Source organism: Scaptodrosophila lebanonensis, unplaced genomic scaffold, assembly GCF_003285725.1.
Source record: "Scaptodrosophila lebanonensis strain 11010-0011.00,11010-0021.00 unplaced genomic scaffold, SlebRS2 tig00001412-arrow-pilon, whole genome shotgun sequence".
NCBI lineage: Eukaryota > Metazoa > Arthropoda > Insecta > Diptera > Drosophilidae > Scaptodrosophila > Scaptodrosophila lebanonensis.
In genome coordinates, this window is record NW_022060739.1 from 11,445,788 (window position 1) to 11,468,553 (window position 22,766).

Sequence of the window (22,766 nt, forward strand, 5' to 3'; positions counted from 1 at the left end):
AAAACAAATTAAGGAGTCGAAGAAAATGTTACTCGATTAGGCGTTTCATTTCACTCAATTAATTTTCTGTTGTTTTGTTAAAAAATATCAGTTTAAAAAAGTAAGTTTGTTAGTGAGACGAAAGCAATGATTTTTGATAAACCTTTTCGTTTATTTATAATCAACAATCACAGACACAATAGTTAAACATTTACTTTCTACAAAAACTAAAAAACATCTCACAAAACTAACAATTCTCTGTTTTCAGCTATTTCCTTGGAAATTTAACTCACTTATTAGTGAGATACGCAATGAACCTCGTTTCGATTAGGACTAAAAATGCTTCATTCGTTAGTTATTCCAATTAACAATCACATACACAATAACTATACATTTATGCTTTACAAAAACTAATAAAGATTTTCTACAGAATTAGCAATTTTTTGTTCACAACTCTGCGGCTATTTCGTAACAAATTTGTTTAATGTGCTTCGCACTCGTTAAATTGTCATAAATGGATAGAAAAACTAATTGCCATTTTATGTTGTGCACGAGCACCAGTTTGCAGTTGTAGTTGTAGTTAAAATAAACATAAAGAGCAAAAAATATTTCCACTCGTATTAAAATGTTAATGAAAAAGTCGTAAAAATTCATGAAAATTAAGAGGGAAAATCGTAAAAGCTGTCATACCGTTATTAAACAATTCACTGCTAAACAAATTGCCGTCGGTGCTCGGTTCAATTGCCATTTTATGTAAAAGCTCATTTAGGAATCACATGTCTGTTTGTTTCTAGTGGAACGGCACGACCATGAAATGCAAGTCCATCACATTGGTGCCCGTGTGGCCGGTGAGGATGTGGAATTCTCCGTTGCATAATTTCTTGTAGAAATTGTAGCTATCACAATTCTGCACAACCTGGCGCAGCTCATCCAAAGTATTGCTCTCCAAATAGGTTTGAATGACGGCCTTGTCGCCAATAGCGCCGGCGGCATCGGTAGGGCCATCGATGCCGTCCGTGCCAGCGCTGAAGAAGCAGCACTCGCCCAGCGCCGGCTGTTTATGCAGCAACTCGGACATGAGCAAGGCTAAATGCTGACTGCGACCGCCTAGTCCTTGGCCAGAGACCTGCAAACGAAACATACGTATTCTATTACTGTTTCACAATAATTTTGAAAGACAGACCGTTATGACTGGCTCTCCACCAGCTATGAGAAAGAGCGGCGCCTTCGACTTCACATGCTGCTCCAGGACCTTCAAGAAAGCTGCGAAATTTTCCTCTGGATACGCAAAGCGATCCTGCAGATCTTTCTCTGCCAGCGTCTTATTCTTAAAGCCTTCAATGCTCAGCAGCAGACGCTCATAATCGGCTGCCACATTGCTGACAGGGCCCTGCACGGTGCAGCTGAGTATGCAGGGAATGTAGCCGAGCTCCTTGGCCTGATCAGCAGCCGCAGCGGCCGCCTTGACATTGCTGCCCACAATGAAGACGTGATTGTTCTCAGGCGGTCGGAGTTCATCTTCAGGTGGTGGCGTCTTAATAGCCTTTTGGATTTTGGGCGTAAGATCATTCCAGAGATTATATTTGCACAGCACATCGGTTGCTGACGCTTCGCCTTCCTTCGGAGGAATAGTTGGCCCGCTGGCAATCAAATCCAAAGGATCGCCGATTACATCGCTCAGCACAATTGTGACCAGCAAGTCGGCGTTGCGAGCTGCTCCTGCCAAACGGCCACCCTTGATGTCCGAACAGGCAATGCGCACAGTGTTTATCTCCTGGATGGTGGCACCGGCCTTCATCAGCTTGTTCGTTATCTGGCGCTTGTCGGACAGAACGAGGGGCTTCTTGGGCAGTGGCAGCAGCGCTGAGCCACCGCCCGAAATAAATACAATAAGCACATCATTGGATTTCATGCTCTTGGCCAACTTCTTGATGGCATTCGCAGCATTCAGAGACGCCTCATCCGGCAGATTATTCATAGCCCCTTCGTGTATCACCAGACGATTTTGACCAATGACGCAGCTGGAGTCCTTGATTTGCTTCAGTCCGCTTATCGGCACGCTCAGAACGCCGCCTGCCGAGTACTTTCCCAGGTCCCGATGCACCTTTGTAGCCATGCCCAGCACCGCCTTCCCGAAGCCGACTATGTGGCATCTTTTATTCGCTAAATCATAGTACCTGTTATCCAATTTAATAAAAACGCTTTCTTTAGCAACTTCTGGACGAAAGTCGAAGGATGGCGACTCAGCAAAGATCTTCTCGGGGTGTACAGCGCTCACGGCATGAGAGAATATCTGTCGCATGTGTTCCCAGGCTTGCTTTTTAGACATTTTTTTGTTTGTTTATTTGTGTAGCGGAAAATAGTGATGTAAGTCGAAATGAGAAGGTCGCGATGTTAACCAACATCGGCTGCACATATCGCATCAATGTTTAAAATTAATAACATACAAAATTTTTCAAACCGTGCCTTTTTTAAGAAAAAAAAACGAGTTTATGCGGCCTAACAACAACAGAAATTGTACTGCATTTTTAAAATTTAACTAAATTAAATTGTTCTCGAATGGACGTGGTCGAACTCTATTCGACACATCGATTGTATGTTTTTCCGTTTCGTGCACCACTACCCATTGATTTGAATTTAACGAGGTGGCAGCGCTCCCCTTGTAGTCGATAGTACCCTTGTCACAAACAGGGCTGCATCGTTCGGCTTATTATAAATATATCGCATTCAAATTCAATGAGTGCTGTCAAATAAGTGCTGGCAAATAAAAAAACGATATTTTCATATAGTACATAACTTACACAAATTATATGTTAAAGAATTTCCGGTAATGTGTTAATGTACACTATTTGATTGCATTGTTTTATGATAATTAAAACCAAATAAATTGTGTTAGTAATGAATTGCTAAACACTTAAGCATGTAAAGACGCTTTATAGCCGGGAAGCACTTCCTGGGATTCCCGCCTATTCAGTCAATTAGATATTTTTAACCCTGAATGAATAATTTCTTGTCTGTTGGCAGTCTACAAAACAATACGCAACGAAGAAATTGACTCTCATTGCTTGGGAAACTTACCCAAGATCCCCAAGCTCCACAGTAAATCGTACATCTATTCAATACTTTCATCTAAATGAATTCATTTACTCTTCTACGTGTCGTATACAAATTGTTTTAAATACTGAGTGAAAAACAGTATTTCTTATAATATTTCAATATATTTCTAGCATCAACTGATTGTTTGGATTTGCTTGAAGTTCAAGGTCTTGTTTTAAAATCTTTTATTTATAAATACTTTAATCTTTATTTAAGATCTGTCCTAGGTTGAACAATTATTAAATTTCATGATAACTTAAATCATGCTTCATTATTGTTTCGGGGTGATTCAAGCCGAGTGCCTAGTCGGGAACAAACCCACAATGTGGAATTACTGCTAGCTCGTTGACCTATGCCGGGCCCCACCTTTATTCGTTGGGAAATTCTTTTTTTTTCTAATTATTTAGACAGCTGGAAGAATATTTTTACATAAAGGTGTTTGTTCTAAATTGTGTATTTAACGATCTTCATATAAATATTTTAATAGCATTTTTTATCTTTTTGGTTAGTGCATTTGCACGTTTTTTCGACCTGATAAGCGGGGCCTTAAAAAGCGGCCGCTTTCGACGCGCTGCCAACAGTCACCTCGGAGGGTTCTGACAGAGCAGCATTAGACCTTAAAATGAGAGCAACGGTGTTCCTTATAATTGGTAAGCCACAAACTTTAAAGGTAGCAGGACGAGAGAGTAAGCTGCTTTCCCTTCTGATTTCTGACAGCCTACTGCGTGTATGCCGAAGCACAAATTGGGCCATGTATTGTTGACACAGGGGATTGTCCCAGCGAGAACGTCGAGTTTTGGCTCTACTCTAAGTAACTTGAATTGAAATTAGTTCCCTTCCCTCATAATAATTTTGAATAATTTCCCAGTGAAACACGGGATTCGCCAGTGCTGCTAGACCCGCTGGATTTGAATCCGAGCGACTTCGAGCCACCGCGCCCGATCGAAATTCTAATACATGGCTACACTGGCCACAGGGACTTCGCCCCCAACTCCAACGTACGTCCTGCCCTGCTCGATCACGAGAATGTCTACGTTATTTCCGTTGACTACGGCCCTTTGGTGCGAGAACCCTGCTACCCACAAGCCGTGGAGAATGTGCCGCTGGTGAGCAAATGTCTCGCCCAGCTCATCAACAATCTACTGGATCGTGGAATTTCTCAGAGCGATCAACTGCACATTATTGGCTTCAGTCTGGGCGGGCAAGTGGCCGGACAGACGGCAAATTATGTGACGGAAAAGCTCCACCACATAACTGGCTTGGATCCGGCCAAGCCAGGTTTCATCACGAAGCCTGATACAGAACGATTGGATGCCTCGGATGCGAAGCTCGTCGATGGCATACACACCGACGTTTTGGCTTTTGGCATGCTCGGCTCCTTGGGGCATGTGGATTTTTATCCCAACAACGGAGCTTTACAGCCGGGCTGCATTGAAGATACGATAGCTGCTGCTAACTTTAGCAACTGCAATCATAATCGCGCGCCTATCTACTATGCCGAGTCCATATATTCGGAGAAAGGATTTTGGGGACGTCAATGCATCGATGGCATCGGAAGTCTCTTGGATCCATGTTCCGAGGACACCCCAGAGGCTCTAATGGGCTATCATGTGTCGCGCGATGCACGCGGCGATTACTATCTCAGGACAGCGAGTGATTCTCCTTACGCCTTGGGTCGAGACGGCGAATAAAAGAATGCGCTTGATGGATAGCTTCAGAAAATATTTTAAATAAATAATGTATGTATGTATCAGAGTTTCAAAGCTGTAAGAAAAGCTCTTCATTCTAAATGTCAACCAATTGGATTTTCAAGAAAAGCAACTAATATTTCAGTCTTGATACATGGAACCATTTGTCCGAATCCACGATATTCGACTAATGATAATTGGATGAGCATCTAATAAAGAAAAACACATTGTGGTCCTGGCTAGTCAAGACCATTCGATTATACATAGCTATATTTGTTTGAATTTCGACTACTTTGAAAAGCTTAATTTTCCTGATCTAAAATAATTTGTGTTGCCCTTTATCCTTTGGTACAGAGTAAACAGCAAAAGCATATGCTTTTATGAATTTCCGCACTGTTCCGCTTTCGTTTCTACGGATATATGCAAAAATATAGCATTCATTAATATAATAATAATATTTAGCCCCCTTGAGATAAATCATTTTCGAAGCAGAAAGGTACGAGTTTTCCAAAATGTGCTTAGATGTGCATTATCACACATCAATCAAGTTCATCAATCAATCTTTGGAGTTAGCAGAATCTGGATATTCTGGCTCTTATACTTTCTGACATCCTTGCACTTATGCGTATGGACGCAAAGACTGATGGACAGACGGACATGGCTATATAGAATCGTCTTGTCATGCCGATCTAGAATATACACATATATAGCTGTGGGGTCTGCCACGCCTACTTCTGTGTGTTAGATAAATTCTTTACATATCTCAGGTTCAGGGTTCAGGGCGTAATTAACTTGAAATATGAGGTATACAAAAATATTAGAAAGTTCCCAAACTCATTGTTCAGATACTTATTAATGTAACTAGCAGACATGTGATTCATCTTATAGAATGGTCTTTTACTTGTATTTACGCTTTTACCAGTCGTATACAGATTGTTTCAAATATTGTTTTTCACTTATTAATTCTTAAAATATTTAAATGAATTTCTATCATTAATTTTTTGTTTGGATTTGTTTGAACTTTGAAGTGGAAGTTCAGGGCCATATTTTAAAAGCTGTACTTTTATTTAGTGGAAAATTTTGTTTTTCAAATTTGTTTAGGCAGCTGCGACAATATTTTACATAAAAGTGTATTTAATGTATACGATCTACTTGTATATATAAATATATTTGTTATATTTTCATTGCCTGACCCATTTTGTTGATTTTTGGTAAGCACATTTGCACATAAGCCGAATTTTCGATCCGATAGGAGGAGGCTTTAAAAAGCAGCCACTTTCGACTCGTTGCCAACAGTCGCCTCAGGGGCTTCTAAGAGACGTTAAAATGAGAGCAGCACTGTTCCTTATAATTGGTAAGCCACAAACTTTTACGAAAGCAGGACTAGAGAGTAAAGTGCTTTTCCTTCTGATTTCCGACAGCCCACGTTTACTGCGCGTTCGCCGAACCGGAAATCGGGCCATGTTTTGTTGACACAGGGGATTGTCCCAGCGAGAACGTCGAGTTTTGGCTCTACTCCAAGTAACTTGAATTGAAATTAGTTCCCCTCCTTCACAGTAATTACGAATAATTTCCCAGGGAAACACGTGATTCGCCAGTGCTGCTAGACCCGCTGGATTTGAATCCGAGCGACTTCGAGCCACCACGTCCAATTGATATTCTGATCCATGGCTTCACTGGCAACCGAGACGCCACTCCCAACTCCAACGTACGTCCTGCCCTGCTCGATCACGAGGATGTCTACGTTATTTCCGTCGACTACGGTCCCTTGGCGCCAGCGCCCTGCTACCCACAAGCCGTGGAGAATTTGCCGCTGGTGAGCAAATGTCTCGCCCAGCTCATCAACAATCTACTGGATCGTGGAATTTCTCAGAGCGATCAACTGCACATTATTGGCTTCAGTCTGGGCGGGCATGTGGCCGGACAGACGGCAAATTATGTGACGGAAAAGCTCCACCACATAACTGGCTTGGATCCGGCCAAGCCAGGCTTCATCACGAAGCCTGATACAGAACGATTGGATCCCTCGGATGCGAAGCTCGTCGATGGCATACACACCGACGTTTTGGCTTTTGGCATGCTCGGCTCCTTGGGGCATGTGGATTTTTATCCGAACTACGGAGCTGCACAGCCGGGCTGCCTTCTAGAGAATCCTTTCACCTGCAATCATAATCGCGCGCCTATCTACTACGCCGAGTCCATATATTCGGAGAAAGGATTTTGGGGACGTCAATGCATCGATGGGCTCGTCGGTCTCTTGGATCCATGTTCGGAGGACACCCCAGAGGCTCTAATGGGTTATCATGTATCACGCGATGCGCGTGGCGATTATTTCCTCAGGACAGCGAGCGATGATCCCTACGCCTTGGGTCGAGACTCTGGAGAAAACAATGTGATTGGGGGAACTCTACAAGATATTACTGGTATATTGTAGTCACTTTTAAATTAATAATGTATGACACAATATGTGAGGAACGAATTGCATTCTCAAGAAAAGCAAATAATATATCAGTCACACATTTGATAATTTCATGAGCATCTAATAAAGAAAAACGCATTGTGGTCCTGGCTAGTCAACGTCGCCATTCAATTCATATACAAAACTAAATTGGTTTTATTTTGGACAAGAACTTCCTTTTCCCTTCCAATAATAACTTGTATATCCTTTTATCGTTTGGTAAAAAGTGAACAACATTTGCTAGCACTATTCCACTTTCGTTTTCAGGCATATACTTGTATATGCACAAAGTAAAATTCCTTTATATTTCACCTCCTTCACCTCCTCCTGTTCTGTGCAGCTTTTAGGTATAGAGAGGAAAGGATTGTCCAGAATGTCCTTAAATGTGCATTGAGCACAAATCAGTCCAGCTGCCTTTCTTGCTGTCATATCTCGAGAAAGCATGCATGATGCAACTAAATGCGATTCTTTTTGATTAGCCCTCGCAGAACGAATTTGAAAATATTGAGGATTTCATGGCAGCTGACATGCCTATTTCTAAGAACTGCTAATATTTTGATTAAACTTGTGCACCATTTTTTCAAATAAACAATAAGTCCACGACTGTAGACACGTACTTTCGTTTATTGGTCCCAGATTTTAGGTCAGCACAGTAATCGACTTAAAACCTTGTGAGTAAGCATTACATAGATTTGTTCACTATTTATATTAGAATTAGCTTTAAGATTTCCAATAAATAAATTACTTATACAAGTATAGTATGTAGATATTCAAAAATCTTATGACGATTACCAAACTCTACATTAAACAGTATACTTTTTTCCAAAGTTATTAAAAACGAGCAGACAGAATCGTTTGGATTTGCTTGAACTTTCAGGCCCTATTGCAAAATCTGTATTCAGTGGGAAATTGTGTTGAATTTTCGATAGGAGGAGGCTTTAAAAAGCCACTTTCAACTGGTTGCCAACAATCGCCTCAGAGGCTTCTTAAAGGCGTTAAAATGAGAGCAGCACTGTTCCTTTTCATTGGTAAGCCCCAAACTTGTAAGCAATCATAACTAAAGAGTAAAGAGCTTTTCTTTCTGATCTCCGACAGCGCATGCATATTGCGAGTACACCGATCCAGCAGCTCGATCCTGTTTTGTTCTGGAAGGGGATTGTCCCAACGAGAACATCACCTTTTGGCTCTACTCCAAGTTATTTGAATTGCAATTAATTCCTTTCCTTACCAGTAATTTGAATAATTTCCCAGGGAAACAGGTGATTCGCCAGTGCTGCTAAACCCCCTGGATTTGAATCCGAGCGACTTCGAGCCACCACGTCCAATTGATATTCTGATCCATGGCTACACTGGCCACCGAGACGCCCCTCCCAACGCCTACGTACGACCCGCCCTGCTCGATCACGAGGATGTCTACGTTATTTCCATCGACTTCGGGCCCTTGGTGCAGAGCCCCTGCTACCCGCAAGCCGTACAGAATGTGCCGCTTGTGGCCAAATGTCTGGCCAGGCTCATCGACAATCTGTTGGACCGTGGAATTGCTCAGAGCGATCAACTGCACATCATTGGCTTCAGTGTGGGCGCGCATGTGGCCGGGCAGGCGGCAAATTATGTGAAACGAAAGCTACAGCGCATAACTGGCTTGGATCCGGCCAAGCCGCTCTTCTCCTTAGCCGGTGACACACAACGCTTGGATCCCTCAGATGCAGACTTCGTGGATGTCATACACACCGACGCCTTACTTCTAGGCATGCTCCGCCCCCTGGGGCATGTGGATTTTTACCCGAACAACGGAGGCTTCCAGCCGGGTTGCCATCAATCTTATTTTTTTAATGCTAGCAGATGCAATCATGATCGTGCGCCTCGCTACTATGCCGAGTCTATATATTCGAAGATGGGGTTTTGGGGAGGCGAATGCGCCGTGGACGCCATCGAGTTTGATCTGGACCGCTGTTCGGGGGACTCACCACAGGTTCTGATGGGATATCATGTGCTCCTCAATGTGCGCGGCTCTTACTATCTCAGGACAGGTAGTAAGTATCCCTACGCCTTAGGAAAAGCCCCCCATGTGTTTAATGAATATCTAGAATATCTAGAAAATCCTGATGATATATTTTATTCAAATTTAATTTATTAATAAATGTTGACACTAATTGTTATTTAAGCTGAGTTTCATAAATAAAGGGGACTTTTTAGGCAGCTGTGACAGTATTTTTGCATAGCGGTGTATTTTTTTGCAGATACATCTGCTTGTTTCTAATTATTTATAAATATTATACCAACTATTTTTCATATTTTCACTCTCTGACCCAATTTGTTTCTTTTTGGTTAGCACATTAGCTCATAAGCTACGGTTGCCGGTAAAAAAAAACGTCAGAATGTGTGGGTGTTTATGTAAGCCGCCTTTTCGATCTGATAAGGGGGGGGCTTTAAAAAGCGGCCGCTTTCGACGCGCTGCCAACAGTCACCTCGGAGGCTTCTAACAGAGCAGAATTAGACGTTGAAATGAGAGTAGCGCTGTTCGTTATAGTTGGTAAGCCACAAACATTTTAGAAAGCAGGACTAGGGAGTAAAGGGGGTTTCTTTCTGATTCCTGACAGCCCACGTTTACTGCGCGGCCACCAATCCGATAGTTGGCTTATTCGATCCGGCCTGTTTCGTGGTCAGAGGAGATTGTCCCAACAAAAACATCACCTTTTGGCTCTACTCCAAGTAATTTGCACTGGAATTACTTCCCACATTAGTTCTCACATTAATTTTGAATACTTTTCAGTGAAACACGTGATTCACCCGTTCTGCTGAACCCGCTGGATTTGAATCCGTGGGACTTCCAGCCACCGCGTCCGCTCAAAATTCTAATACACGGCTACACGGGCTACCGGGACTTCGCCCCCAGCTCCACCATTCGACCCGCCCTGCTCGACCATGAGGATGTCTACGTTATTTCCATCGACTACGGCCCCTTGGTGCGGGATCCCTGCTACGTACAAGCCGTACAGAATGTGCCGCTGGTGAGCAAATGTCTGGCCCAGTTCATCGACAATCTGCTAGATCGTGGGATTATTCAGAGCGATCAGCTGCACATCATTGGCTTCAGTCTGGGCGGGCAAGTGGCCGGACAGACGGCAAATTATGTGAAAAGAAAGCTACAGCGCATAACTGGCTTGGATCCGGCCAAGCCGCTCTTTATCTTGGGCAGTAATAAGCGACGATTGGATCCCTCGGATGCGGACTTCGTGGATGTCATTCACACAGATGTCTTAGGTCGTGGCATGCTTCGGACCATGGGGCATGCCGATTTCTATCCGAACTTTGGACCCGCACAGCCGGGCTGCCTTGAAGAGAATCCTAACGATCCTGGGAGCTGCAATCATGATCGCGCACCGCGCTTCTATGCCGAGTCCATATATTCGAAGAAGGGATTCTGGGGACGGAAATGCGCCAATTGGTTCGTACATGTTCTGGGTCTCTGTCCGGGGGACGCAGCTGAGGCTCTGATGGGCTATCATGTGCCCCTCGATGTGCGCGGAGCGTACTTTCTTAAGACAGGGAGCAAGTCGCCCTACGCCTTGGGCCACGCCCCCAAAACAAACAATTCCAAATTCCTGTCGCAACTGAGCCTTGATTCCAAGCAAAACGAGATCGATCGTGACTACGAGCCCCAGCTCCATCGCACTCTACTGAAGCTCAGGCCCTTCGAGGATGATGTGTTGGACGAGAAGCTGGAGAATCTTAGCTTGTGATATATTCAGTCAATTGAAAACTAATAATCTAGATAAGTACTAATATAATTCTAGAATTTATTACTAATTAAACACTTCACTAGAAAAATACAAAAGAAATTTAATTGATCTAAAATGAAGTCTTAAAACAAATGTCCCTTCTGCCTTCATTTAATTGAGATATATTCAGAGAGTTAGTTTTCAAGTGTTTCGGCGTCTGAACTATTGCTGTAAAATGTATATTTATTTCCGAAAGTGCTTTCAATTTTTTCTGTGTCCGATTTCCGTTACATTGCTTAGTTCCACATAGCGCTCCACAAACGCCACCCGCACAAAGGTTCCACTGACCTTGAACTACTTAGAAATGGCTTAGAAACCTTGAATCCTTATCAGTGTTTTGTGTGCAACCTTCGTGTGTTATATGGGCGCTCATTTTCAATGCACTTTTCAAGGTTGTGCCAAAAAGGTTTATAGAATCAGCGCGCTCAGTGCACGATACAAAGCATTATAGATCGTCGTGCTGTGGCAAGCCATGTTGAGACTACGGATCGAACTAATTCTCCTAACGCTCTTGTCAGGCAGTCTTCTCACAAAGGCGCAAGTTTTCCTTCCCGAACTGTGTGTATTCGCCGAACAGCACTGTCCAAATTCGCGAATTAGTTTCTGGTTGTACAAAAAGTGAGTAATATATGCATTTCTTTGCGTCTGATGTCGACTTTCTTTCGTGCCGAAAGGTATATAATCGGATGAGAAAAAGTGTTCTATTTAAGCTAAGAATGTTAATAGCTATAATATTTGATGAGCTCGATTTGGAAAATTTCGGTGTACTCCAACAATATATAATAACTATAAGGAATATAAACTTACTATATATACGATCGTGTTTAGAGGCTATGAGCTTATATAGAATAACTGTCAAGTTTAGAGCTGTCGTTTTAAGAAGACTTCCTTTCACTGCAAATTAATAATCAATAAGACCCATAGGGAATATATACAATTCGTTAAATAAACTGTCTTAAATGAGGTTAAAATTAGTCGACCCCGCATCCAATCAGGTCTCTCACACGATCTTCCCTCATTTTCTAATAATAACATCACTTTACAGCAACACTAGGGAGCAGCCCACGCTGCTGGATCCGCTCAACCCGCTGGCTCAGCACTTTGAGCCGCGCCTGCCTCTCAAAATACTCATACATGGCTTCATCGGGAATCGCAGTCTCACGCCGAATCTCGAGGTACGCGATGTGCTCTTGCAATCGCAGCCCGTCCATGTCGTATCCATCGACTATGGCAGCTTGGTGCGTTGGCCCTGCTATTATCCTTGGGCCGTGCAGAATGCGCCCATTGTGGCCAAGTGCTTGGCACAGTTTGTCGATGGACTGCTGGATGCTGGCATTTACACACGCGACCACATACACCTGATCGGCTTCAGCTTGGGCGCCCAGGTGGCCGGCATGTCGGCCAATTATCTGAAGCGCAAGCTAAAGCGCATAACGGGCCTCGATCCGGCGGGACCCGGCTTCATGACTGCCTGGTCGCATGAGAAGCTGGACAGCAGCGATGCGGACTTTGTGGATGTCATACACACCGATCCGTTCTTCTTTTCCTTGCTGCCGCCCATGGGTCATGCGGACTTCTACCCCAATCTGGAGCACTTCAACCAACTGGGCTGCAGCTACGTCAGCAAATGGCGATTCTATAACTGCAATCACTATCGCGCCGCCATCTACTATGGCGAGTCGATTCAAAGCACCCGTGGCTTCTGGTCCCAGCAGTGCGGAGGGTGGCTCGACTTTTTCCTGCATCGCTGCAGCCGTTACTCGCACATGTCCGACACTCAAATGGGCTACTTTGTTTCAGAGAAGTACTACGGGAGTGGCAGAGAGGGTATATTTGTATAATACTGAGCGCTTCTTTCTTTTCTCGTTTTATTGCAGCGCCACCGGCTCCTACTTTCTGACCACCCACGAGGAGGCACCATTTGCCAAGGGACCGCTCATCGATTTCGAAATGACAGTCATTGGAGTTTAATTAAATAAAGTCGGCTAAAATGTTGAGAGACTTCTTTGTTACTATTTTAATATTTTTAAAGCTTGAACAAATTTAATATTTACGCCCTTAGTCGATTATTTTTGTAAAGCCCTAATAAATCCGTCACAAAGTGTTTCGACTGGTCTTTCGTAAATTTTGAGAGACTTCTTTGTTACTCATTTAATATTTTTAAAGCTTGACAAAATTTTATATTTACGCCCTTAGTCGATTATTTTTGCAAAGCTCTAATAAATCCGTCACAAAGTGTTTCGACTGTACAAAAAGCGAAGAGCTTTCAATTTGGTTATAATTTTCGGAGCTTTCGCAAACTTTTGCCCCAAACGAAAGACTTCAGACGCGAACTGGCGCCGCAGTTGCTCGTCAGCGCGCGCAAGTATCGCACGTTTTTGTGGCTCCCAGAAAATCAAGTTGTGTGCACGAAAGCAACAACAACAAACAGTTGAAAGAAAACGAAAACAGTGTGCTTTTCAATTTACGGCGCGTGCCCGGAGCCAATATAGTTGAATTAAATCATTGAACGCGGCCGGAATTATGCGTAGCCGTCGCCAGCGTGTCGTGCATTGAGATCGAGTCCAATGACCAGCATCGCGGCTGGTCTCTGAAAAGTGGCCAAAAGCCGAAAAGGCATTTGCATTTTTTCTTTTGGCAAACAGAGTGCACGTCAGTCGCAAACCTTGACCTAGAGCAAGGGCTCGAAGTATTGTACGGCTTGTTGCTGCACTCACTTGTGTTTTGAAAAAGTCCAATTAACCCAAATTGCAGTTAACCTCTTGGCCATAAAACCATAAAGCTTGCTTTTTAAATTTAAATTCGTGCTCGTTAAATACATATTGCAATTTAAATTTGACATCAATTGTCGAGTGTTCAGTGCAAAGTGTTTCCAAAAACATAAAATACATAAAATGTTTCATTGCCTGTGGCTGCTGGAAGCTACTTTTGGGTCAAGAAACACGCTCCTGCTGCTCCTACTCGGCTTGTCCCTCAGCAGTTACCTTGTGAATTTCGCCGGTTCGTATTAAAACACTGCCCCCATCCAAAAAAAAAACACTAAAATCATCAAAATTTCGGTTAAACTTTTACTTTCGCCCTGACACCCGATTCCATGCTTCAATGGCTCGCTTGCCTTTTTCTTTGCTTTAACTTTAACTTTAACTTTGCCTTTCTTTTGAGCCGACGTCACTGCCATTGTTGTTGTTGTTATTGTTGTTGCCGCTGCTGCCTGACTCTTCTTGCCTCAAATTAACAGCATTTTTTGGCCAAACCGCGCCTCTCGCCACCTGTTGACACTTTAAATTTACGCGCGTTGTGTAAAAATATCACCATAACCAAGAAAGCCTCGTCATAAAGTTCGCCATAAACCACAATAAGTTACGCAATGCTGGGCAGCACTTAATTCTGCAATTCAATCCAATATCGAACGACCTTGCTTCACATCCGCCCAATACCTGAAAAACCATAACAAGTGCTGATTTTTCGCAAACATAGTGTTTGTCTTTCGGCAATTCAGCGGTTAACGCTCCCAGACAAACCACACTGCACACTGCTTCGAGGTTGCCTTTTAATTATTCGTTTGTTTTTTTTTTTGTGTGCTCTATTCTGAGAATAAAGATATGCAAAAAAAAAAATATTCCATAAAGTCTGCAGCAAGATAATTGGCTATAAAAGCAAGTGATTAAAAAAAGAATAAAATTTTAGGTTATAGTGGTGTTTATCTGAACTTTTACAGAATTTACTCAATTTACTTCAATGTGACCTCTGAGTCTAGTCTTCAGTGGACAGTGAAGGAATTTTATATTATTTGAAAACATTTTAAAATATATTATGAAGTTTATTTTTTCATTTCTTGGTAATTGTTTGGGATTACAGTACTATCTACAAAGGTGACTCTGTGGTTACTCTAAGCATCTAAATCATGGATCAATCAATAGAAGATATTTATTTTAGAATGTATATGAAGTTTCTTAAAAAAAATTAGTAAATTAATAAAAGACTTTCTTTCTATGCTTGATAGAGTGTTGAGGCGTTTTATTCCGCCAAGTCAATCTCTGTATAATTTTTCTTAGCAAACATTTTCGATTGAAAAAAAACAATGATTTGTTAAATTATTTATTCATTTATCTATGCTCTTTCTTAACAAGATTCGTCTTTCTGCTTGTGGCTCAAAAATAATGAATAACTTAATAATACTTTCTAAAAATCATTATATAATTTTTATCATTCTGTTTTGTTTAGTTTTACATTGGACATATTAAATAATAACTTTTATGTAAATCAACGTAAATCAATCATGTTTTAGCGGATTCTCTCTTGATTCTTTATAAGCAGAGCTAAAGCCTGCTTCCTGATGTTCTACCTTTTAATATTATTGGCTCATTAAGGAATGGTATGAATTATTATCTTTATAAAATATGGATTTTATCGGCCTTGACAAATTATAAGAAAATATTTATAGGTACGAGCAATATTTTAACAATTTTGATTTTAAATATATTTTAAATTAAAAAGCGATATTTACAATTATTGAACTACTCTCCATTTTTAGTAAGATGACAAAACATTTCTGTTCGTTGGGAGTTGAAAGAAAGATTTAAATGTAATGTGGAAAAATATTCCAATTAAGCCTTCAAAAGTAAATCTAAAACACGGTTCTTGTAATAGACAATTTTAGCATTCCTATTTCTTATATGTGTAATTAACATTATGGCTTTGGCCGATTAAAGCCATTTTTTTTTTTTTTGCAGTCTGACTGCAACTTTAATTAACAGATTCTTGCAAGCCTGAAACTAATTGCTTATGCAAATACTCGTATAAATAAGTAAACAATCTGAATCACTGTGCAGGCCAACGGGTCCAACATAATTGAAATTGAATTTGAAATTCGCAAAGCAACAAAAAAATCTGGATTTGTTTGCGCATATTCAAGTGTCACTCGTGGCTACCGTAACAAATGGTCAAGTCTCTCTTGGCCCGCATTTGTTTTGGGCCCAATTCGTTACACATATTTGGGTGAAATTTCTGGCGTCTCGTAAACAAACCAAAACTTAAGCTGCTTCATCGAAAACGCTGCCTCCTCATATCATTTAATGTGTGCGCTGATGCATTGAACCACATACATAAATAAGTATATACTAAACTTTATTTTTAATTCAATTCACCCAACTATGCCTCATAATTATGTACATATGTATAACAAATGCTTAATGTTTGTGTGTCATAATACGGCGCCCACCTTGACACTCTTCGTTTTGCAATAATTACTGCTTAACATTTGTATATAAGCCCCCTCAGTTCCTCTCCCCTACCCGGCCCATTACTGTTGCTGCCGTTGACGTGTTCAAAGAGGTGTCTTCAAAATCGTAACTACAAGTGCCTCCAAATGGAGCGTGTTGCGTGCCGCCTGGTGTCTGGTGTCATCGTCCCGAGGTGTGGCTTTCGGATTTTGTAGCATTGAAGAGACTTGAGGCCGACTCACAAGTTCTCATTAGCGAGCAATTGCATGCCATTAATTAATAGTAACCAAGTGTATTGTTATTTATTGATGAGAACCTATGGGCATTCGGATTGCTGACTTTAAATACATTTATACATACATATCAGTTTGACGAAACACATACATTCAGACATGTCCATTTGCCCGTCCGTCTGTATGAACCTCAAGATTTTATAAACCATTACAGCTAGTTGAACTAAACTTTGTATATAGACTTTCCTCATCCATACGCAAATCAAGTTTATTAGAAACAAACATACATACATATCAGTATGACGAAACGAATACATTCAGACATGTCCATTTGCCCGTCCGTCTGTATGAACCTCAAGATTTTAAAAACCATTACAGCTAGTTGAACTAAACTTTGTATATAGACTTGCCTCATCCATACGCAAAGCAAGTTTATTAGAAACAAGCATACATACATATCAGTATGACGAAACGAATACATTCAGACATGTCCATTTGCCCGTCCGTCTGTATGAACCTCAAGATTTTATAAACCATTACAGCTAGTTGAACTAAACTTTGTATATAGACTTGCCTCATCCATAGGCAAAGCAAGTTTATTAGAAACAAGCATACATACATATCAGTATGACGAAACGAATACATTCAGACATGTCCATTTGCCCGTCCGTCTGTATGAACCTCAAGATTTTATAAACCATTACAGCTAGTTGAACTAAACTTTGTATATAGACTTGCCTCATCCATACGCAAAGCAAGTTTATTAGAAACAAGCATACATACATATCAGTATGACGAAACGAATACATTCAGACATGTCCATTTGCCCGTCCGTCTGTATGAACCTCAAGATTTTATAAACCATTACAGCTAGTTGAACTAAACTTTGTATATAGACTTGCCTCATCCATAGGCAAACCAAGTTTATTAGAAACTGTATAGAGTACCCACATTATTTTATATAGCTGACTGGAACTGATCGGTGCAGAGATCTCTCTTTTTTCTTTATAATGAGATCGTGAAAAAATTCGACATTAATGAGTACACCTAATTCTGTTTTTACACCGTAGATTGGTTCCAGAAACAACCGTACAAAAAAGATATTGATCATATGCAAAAATGGGTGATTGGTTCCATATCTCTAAAGAAATATATATGCAATTTTTAATTTTTAAACCGTGTTATATCAAAATCGTGTAAAAAGAGAAACAGAATTAGATGTATTGAATAGTACGTCATGATATATTCCGAAGTCTCTTCAAAATCAATGCACTATATCATAAAGCTGCCATAGAAAGGATTTCATACTAAGTTGTCACATGAATCCTTCTTAAAAACAATTTTCGCATGTAGCTGCTATAGTAACAAGATGTCAAAAAGATAACAATTCGATATTAAATCATTTTCCAGAGAGTTCGACACATTGAAGCTTTTTCATATTTCTCAGACACTTCATTCAAATGAAAATTGATTGGATGTCAGAAATTTGGTTCCGCCTTGTCAGCAAAATATTTCTTTACTTCCCGTAGAATTAACCTCATAACTGAAATTATGTGAGCGAGGAAAATGTGACTTCAATTCAATTTTGAGTTGCAACCAAGACGTAGAGTCTTCGAAAACTGTAAGCCATCGTGCTATTAATTCGGACACTAACAATAACAATTGTTGTTATGCAATTTCCCATTGGCCTGCCTCTCTGGCCAATTAAGCAACCATCTCAGTATAGGCAACCACAACCACAACCACAACAACCACAACAAACAATCGAAGTGACTCACGCAGAGGCATGCACATTCGGAGAGACACAAAGACCTAAAAACAAATAAAACGGAATTAAATGGAAAGCAAAATCATGAGCCAAATGGTTGGCCGAAGAGTCGAACATTGGGAATAAACCAAAACCAACGACGATAACATCTCTTGCTCTCTCACAACGACCACACAACAACAACAATGCTCGATGATGCGCACAACAACAAGTTGTTGTTGTTGCTGTTGTTGTTGTTGTTATTGCTACAGTTGTTGTACTTTCTGTTGTTGTCGCAGCTGCTTCGTCTTCCGCATTCGCTTCCGTTTGGTTTTCTGGAAGCAGCACCGCCGAGGCGCCAACATTTACTCGAAACTTTTGCGTTTTTCATTTTCATTTCTATTACTTTGCACATTTTCCGGCCCCACACATTTCAATACACACATGGCTATATGTGTGAGTGTGTCTGTGTGTGGGCAGGTAGTGTGGATTTGACAGTTGCAGCAAAATAAAAGCCAAAACATTTAATCGGCGCTCGATCCCCTTTTGGCATCCGTAATGCGGCATGCATGGAATATTGGGGCGCACAGTGGCCGGTTTTGGAAAATTTCAACTCAAAATGGACAAAACTACAGAGAACTTTCAATGTTTTGAGGGAAAACAATTCAAAAACTGCAAAAACAAAAAAAACAAAATTTAAGTTCATGTAAATAAATAGGCTTGTATCTGTAGTAAGTTATGTTCAAAATATTACATTGCTTGTTGTTCAAAGACTTACCCAGTTCATCATTTGCTTAAAAAATTAAACTTACTTATATTGTAAAGAATCTTCTATGTATATAGTGCATAATACATAAGTATAGTATATTAGTTAGGTTAGGCTATAGAAAAGCCTCTGAAGCTTTGCTTCTTCAGTATGAATAATTTTTCCAATATTAATAACTGCAAATCGTTTAAACTTTGAATTGTATATCCACAATGACCATGGAAAACTTTTAAATTTTCGAAAGCATTTATATTTGGCAAGCAACGTTCTGCATTCTGAGTCCTTTGTTGTATGTTTATTGTTCATTATTATGGCTTTATATGGCAAAATGTCGTTTTAGTCCAAGTTAGCTGGTCAGGCGATGGAGTTAGACTTGACAAAAATAAATTAAACTGAGCGGTAATCTAAATGTTAATATTTATAAAATGCATTTCTTAGCACTCTAATAGTTAGCATAGCTAGAATTGTGTGTAGACTCTATTTCTAGCAAAATTCTAACACATTAACAAACTGCGTTAAACATAAAAATAAATCGGAGACGAATAGTTTCCTTGATTCGCCTTTTTTAGGAAGCTTAATAGGAAGCCAATTTTTGTGTATAGTTGTTCAGTTGTTCATGTTCAGAAAAATGCTAGAAAGTCGCCTTTAACATAAGCATTAACCATGCTTCAAACAGAAGTCCACTCTAGACAAACATTTGTGTATATACTGTAATATTATTCTAGAAAGGTGCCCCTTTAAAAAGTAGACCAACGTGTTCATTATTTGATTGAATTCTTAAACAATCTCCTGCTAGACCTAAATAAATGAATCTTCGTCTGCAGTAAAATTGAAAAAAGGCGTTTAAAACAAACAGAGCAGTTATGTATTTATCTCTCTGGCTCTCCATTTAATACAATTGTTTCTCAACTGAAGCGCGCAAGCAGATGTGAATTTTCGCCAGCTTGTTGGCAATAGCGAGCCACTGTGGAGCGCTTATATAATCAGGTGGCTTACACAGATAAGAAATTGTGAAAAACGCCAATGCATGTCTCTCTACTATATATCTTCGTTTATAGCGACAATTGAGGCATGACTGGGCTGGGTGGGGCAGCAGAGAGGAGGGAGGCAGAGCAACGCTAATTGTGCTGGTTTTTCGGGGCCTAACTAACTCTGAGATGCAGCCATATGAAATGGAAAAGCTGACTGAATTATGTTGGCTGACAATATACGCGTAACAACCATTCGAGTCTCATGTAGTAGTTGTTGTTGTTGTCGGGTTGTAGGCGTTTGGTAAAAAGTCGCATGTTGCATATTAAATGTGCGCCAGAGCGCTTTGTTCGCTGCGTTTGTCATCATTGCCAGCTGAGGTGCACTGAGCCGTTTAAATGGTACTTGAAGCGAAATTAAATTATGACATGACTGGGAACTGAAATTGGCGAATTGTTACAAACGAGTGGAGATGCAGTTGCGGCTAACTGTGCCATGAGGTGAGCCGCAAATTGGAAACTGCAGTGGCGGCTTCAAAGAGTTTGTTGCCCTAAAAGGTGCTTCTGAAGCCAACCGGTTGCCAGCAGCTACCTCGTTAGCTTGTCTCAAAGCCTCGGCCAATTGCGCCAATTTAAAGAGTACACAGTGGGGGGCGCCCGCGGATCAGCTGAAGCATTGAGCAATACGCTGTTGCTGTTGAAGGCCGATTCTCGAATAGTAATGCGCTCGTAAAAATTCATGGCGCGCACGCATGCGCCACCAGCCGCTCTATTGGCCTGTCTATGGCAGATAAGCGTATAAGCTCATTAATATGGGTTTTCCTTATGGCCGTAGTGGAAGCGTCGCCTGAATCATGAATCATACTAATATATACGAATATATAATACGTATCTCCCCCACTTATATCATGGCACAAACAAAAAAGTATCGACCACAATATCAGCCAGTTAGACAGGCTTGCTAGCTGGTTGGCTACAACTTCCGTTTTGGCGCCTGCCTCACTTTTACTTTTGGACAATTGCACAAATGCATTCGCATGACATTTGTTGCACGCCAAATCGCACATTCAATGTCGCCGCCAGCCTTCGCCACATGGCACAGTGGGCCAGAATTGCCAAAAACTGAACAATATCTGTGGGTAACATTTTTGATCTGGAAATAGTTGGGCTATGCTTTGCCTGCATAGCGCGAATTACTGAGCAATTTTTGAAATTATTTAAAATTGTATCCAATTTGAGAAGTAAAATACATTACAATATCATTTTAATACAAGTACTACCCCATCGATTATGTAGGACTGTAAAATTTAAAAAAAATTTATATTTTTTCAAGCATAAAAAGGACATTAAGGACAAAAGACAACATTTGTATATATAGTGTGTATAATTATTATTAATTAAAATTTGATCCAATTTGAAAATTTGAAAAATACACTGCAGTATCATTTTAATACTACTCCATCGATTAGGTAGAATTGTAAAAGAAAAATGATATTTTTTCGAATTTATTCCGACCATTCGCACAATTCCGTACCAGTGTGCAGTGTCCCCCACTTATGCAATTAAATAAGCTTACTTCCATGGCAACAGCCTCGCCAAACCCGTTTCCTTTTCCCCCATATCGCGTACAAAATATACAACTGATCCTCTGTTTGCCTTGCAGCTGCACAAAATGCTGGCGCCGTAGCCGCTGCGGCTGTGGCGGCTGGCAGAAACCAGACGCAAGTCTATGTAACGGAATCTTGCCTGCAGAAGCCGTACCGGTGTCCGCATCCGAAGATACAGTTCTATCTGTACACACGTCGCACCCAGGAGCAGCCAGAATTCATCGATGTGCTGGACAGCAATGCGCTCTACTACACGCACTTCAATCCCCGCCACCCCACGAAGGTGATTATCCACGGCTTTGGGGGCGGACGCGCACTCAGTCCCAGTCCGGATATTCGGGAGGCGTACTTCAGCGTGGGCGAGTACAACATCATCATTGTGGACTACAGCGATGCCGTGAAGGAGCCCTGCCTGAGCCAGATGGAATGGGCGCCGCGCTTTGGCAGCCTCTGCATCTCCCAGCTGGTCAAATATCTGGCACGCCATCCACGCGGGGTGCAGCCAGATGACTTGCACTTCATTGGCTATAGTGTGGGGGCGCATATAGCCGGCTTGGTGGCCAACTACCTGAAGCCTGAGGAGGGCAAGTTGGGACGCATTACAGCGCTCGATCCGACCATATTTTTCTATGCAGGTACGAATAATTCGCGCGACTTGGACAGCAGCGACGCGCACTTCGTCGATGTGCTCCACACGGGCGCCGGCATACTGGGCCAGTGGCACTCCAGCGGCCATGCGGACTTCTATGTGAATGGAGGAACGCGTCAACCGGCCTGTGTGGGCTCGGCGACGCTTTTTCGTGAGTGCATTTGAGGCTTCTCTAAAAGCTCTTCTCTGAAAGCCTTTCATACTCTAGAAACCTTGGCCTGCGATCACACAAAGGTCACGCCATACTTCATTGAATCCATTACCACAACACGGGGCTTCTATGCGGGTCCTTGCGCCAATTTGTTCACCTATCTGATTGGCTGGTGCGAGCCCAAGGACTCGGAATATGTGCTGATGGGCGAGCATGTGTCGCACAAGTAAGCAACTGATCCTCCCTCCCTCTGCCCTTTGGAAACTATTTCTTTGATTTCTTTTTATTCTTGCAGAGCACGTGGAAACTACTATGTGACGACCAATGCAAAGGCGCCGTTCGCCCGCGGCTTTCCCGGCAAGGGTCGCTCCAATGGCGAGTACCAGGGCGTACGTAGATGAGCCCCACACATCCACATAT

The 22,766-nt window shown here is 41.6% G+C and overlaps 7 protein-coding genes across 7 annotated transcripts; 6 read left to right on the forward strand and 1 right to left on the reverse strand.

Moving 5' to 3' along the window:
• Window positions 1–292: 292 nt before the first annotated feature.
• Window positions 293–2,463, reverse strand: LOC115631569 (glycerate kinase). Its single transcript, XM_030528361.1, has 2 exons — window positions 1,163–2,463; window positions 293–1,105 (listed from the first exon to the last, which is right to left on the reverse strand). Exons 1-2 carry the CDS (start codon window positions 2,306–2,308, stop codon window positions 770–772), a joined length of 1,482 nt encoding a protein of 493 aa, XP_030384221.1. The 5' UTR covers window positions 2,309–2,463; the 3' UTR covers window positions 293–769.
• A 1,142-nt stretch (window positions 2,464–3,605) lies between these two features.
• Window positions 3,606–5,029, forward strand: LOC115631625 (pancreatic triacylglycerol lipase-like). The gene is made up of 3 exons (XM_030528432.1): window positions 3,606–3,725; window positions 3,793–3,886; window positions 3,944–5,029. Exons 1-3 carry the CDS (start codon window positions 3,698–3,700, stop codon window positions 4,764–4,766), a joined length of 945 nt encoding a protein of 314 aa, XP_030384292.1. The 5' UTR covers window positions 3,606–3,697; the 3' UTR covers window positions 4,767–5,029.
• A 1,060-nt stretch (window positions 5,030–6,089) lies between these two features.
• On the forward strand, window positions 6,090–7,197 carry LOC115631377 (pancreatic lipase-related protein 2-like). Its single transcript, XM_030528098.1, has 3 exons — window positions 6,090–6,117; window positions 6,185–6,284; window positions 6,342–7,197. The coding sequence occupies exons 1-3, from the start codon at window positions 6,090–6,092 to the stop codon at window positions 7,195–7,197; spliced, it is 984 nt and encodes a 327-aa protein (XP_030383958.1).
• An 857-nt stretch (window positions 7,198–8,054) lies between these two features.
• On the forward strand, window positions 8,055–9,380 carry LOC115631156 (pancreatic triacylglycerol lipase-like). Its single transcript, XM_030527833.1, has 3 exons — window positions 8,055–8,249; window positions 8,317–8,416; window positions 8,473–9,380. The coding sequence occupies exons 1-3, from the start codon at window positions 8,222–8,224 to the stop codon at window positions 9,356–9,358; spliced, it is 1,014 nt and encodes a 337-aa protein (XP_030383693.1). The 5' UTR covers window positions 8,055–8,221; the 3' UTR covers window positions 9,359–9,380.
• Window positions 9,381–9,704: 324 nt separating this feature from the next.
• On the forward strand, window positions 9,705–11,096 carry LOC115631155 (pancreatic triacylglycerol lipase-like). Its single transcript, XM_030527832.1, has 3 exons — window positions 9,705–9,754; window positions 9,822–9,933; window positions 9,995–11,096. Exons 1-3 carry the CDS (start codon window positions 9,727–9,729, stop codon window positions 10,962–10,964), a joined length of 1,110 nt encoding a protein of 369 aa, XP_030383692.1. The 5' UTR covers window positions 9,705–9,726; the 3' UTR covers window positions 10,965–11,096.
• Window positions 11,097–11,475: 379 nt separating this feature from the next.
• LOC115631378 (inactive pancreatic lipase-related protein 1) lies at window positions 11,476–12,974 on the forward strand. The gene is made up of 3 exons (XM_030528099.1): window positions 11,476–11,621; window positions 12,049–12,807; window positions 12,881–12,974. Exons 1-3 carry the CDS (start codon window positions 11,476–11,478, stop codon window positions 12,972–12,974), a joined length of 999 nt encoding a protein of 332 aa, XP_030383959.1.
• An 8,035-nt stretch (window positions 12,975–21,009) lies between these two features.
• LOC115631379 (phospholipase A1 member A) lies at window positions 21,010–22,747 on the forward strand. The gene is made up of 4 exons (XM_030528101.1): window positions 21,010–21,040; window positions 21,603–22,346; window positions 22,404–22,572; window positions 22,642–22,747. Exons 1-4 carry the CDS (start codon window positions 21,010–21,012, stop codon window positions 22,745–22,747), a joined length of 1,050 nt encoding a protein of 349 aa, XP_030383961.1.
• The last annotated feature ends 19 nt before the right edge of the window (window positions 22,748–22,766 follow it).

Coding starts and splice junctions, on each gene's coding strand:
- LOC115631569 (XM_030528361.1), bottom strand. CDS start 2,308: ATGTCTAAAAAGCAAGCCTGGGAACACATGCGACAGATATTCTCTCAT. Junction 1,106..1,162: donor GTGGAGAGCCAGTCATAACG/GTCTGTCTTTCA, acceptor TTTCGTTTGCAG/GTCTCTGGCCAAGGACTAGG.
- LOC115631625 (XM_030528432.1), top strand. CDS start 3,698: ATGAGAGCAACGGTGTTCCTTATAATTG. Junction 3,726..3,792: donor AACGGTGTTCCTTATAATTG/GTAAGCCACAAA, acceptor GATTTCTGACAG/CCTACTGCGTGTATGCCGAA. Junction 3,887..3,943: donor GAGTTTTGGCTCTACTCTAA/GTAACTTGAATT, acceptor ATAATTTCCCAG/TGAAACACGGGATTCGCCAG.
- LOC115631377 (XM_030528098.1), top strand. CDS start 6,090: ATGAGAGCAGCACTGTTCCTTATAATTG. Junction 6,118..6,184: donor AGCACTGTTCCTTATAATTG/GTAAGCCACAAA, acceptor GATTTCCGACAG/CCCACGTTTACTGCGCGTTC. Junction 6,285..6,341: donor GAGTTTTGGCTCTACTCCAA/GTAACTTGAATT, acceptor ATAATTTCCCAG/GGAAACACGTGATTCGCCAG.
- LOC115631156 (XM_030527833.1), top strand. CDS start 8,222: ATGAGAGCAGCACTGTTCCTTTTCATTG. Junction 8,250..8,316: donor AGCACTGTTCCTTTTCATTG/GTAAGCCCCAAA, acceptor GATCTCCGACAG/CGCATGCATATTGCGAGTAC. Junction 8,417..8,472: donor ACCTTTTGGCTCTACTCCAA/GTTATTTGAATT, acceptor ATAATTTCCCAG/GGAAACAGGTGATTCGCCAG.
- LOC115631155 (XM_030527832.1), top strand. CDS start 9,727: ATGAGAGTAGCGCTGTTCGTTATAGTTG. Junction 9,755..9,821: donor AGCGCTGTTCGTTATAGTTG/GTAAGCCACAAA, acceptor GATTCCTGACAG/CCCACGTTTACTGCGCGGCC. Junction 9,934..9,994: donor ACCTTTTGGCTCTACTCCAA/GTAATTTGCACT, acceptor AATACTTTTCAG/TGAAACACGTGATTCACCCG.
- LOC115631378 (XM_030528099.1), top strand. CDS start 11,476: ATGTTGAGACTACGGATCGAACTAATTCTCCTAACGCTCTTGTCAGGC. Junction 11,622..12,048: donor AGTTTCTGGTTGTACAAAAA/GTGAGTAATATA, acceptor ATCACTTTACAG/CAACACTAGGGAGCAGCCCA. Junction 12,808..12,880: donor GGCTACTTTGTTTCAGAGAA/GTACTACGGGAG, acceptor GTTTTATTGCAG/CGCCACCGGCTCCTACTTTC.
- LOC115631379 (XM_030528101.1), top strand. CDS start 21,010: ATGTCGCCGCCAGCCTTCGCCACATGGCACA. Junction 21,041..21,602: donor AGCCTTCGCCACATGGCACA/GTGGGCCAGAAT, acceptor TTTGCCTTGCAG/CTGCACAAAATGCTGGCGCC. Junction 22,347..22,403: donor GGGCTCGGCGACGCTTTTTC/GTGAGTGCATTT, acceptor TTCATACTCTAG/AAACCTTGGCCTGCGATCAC.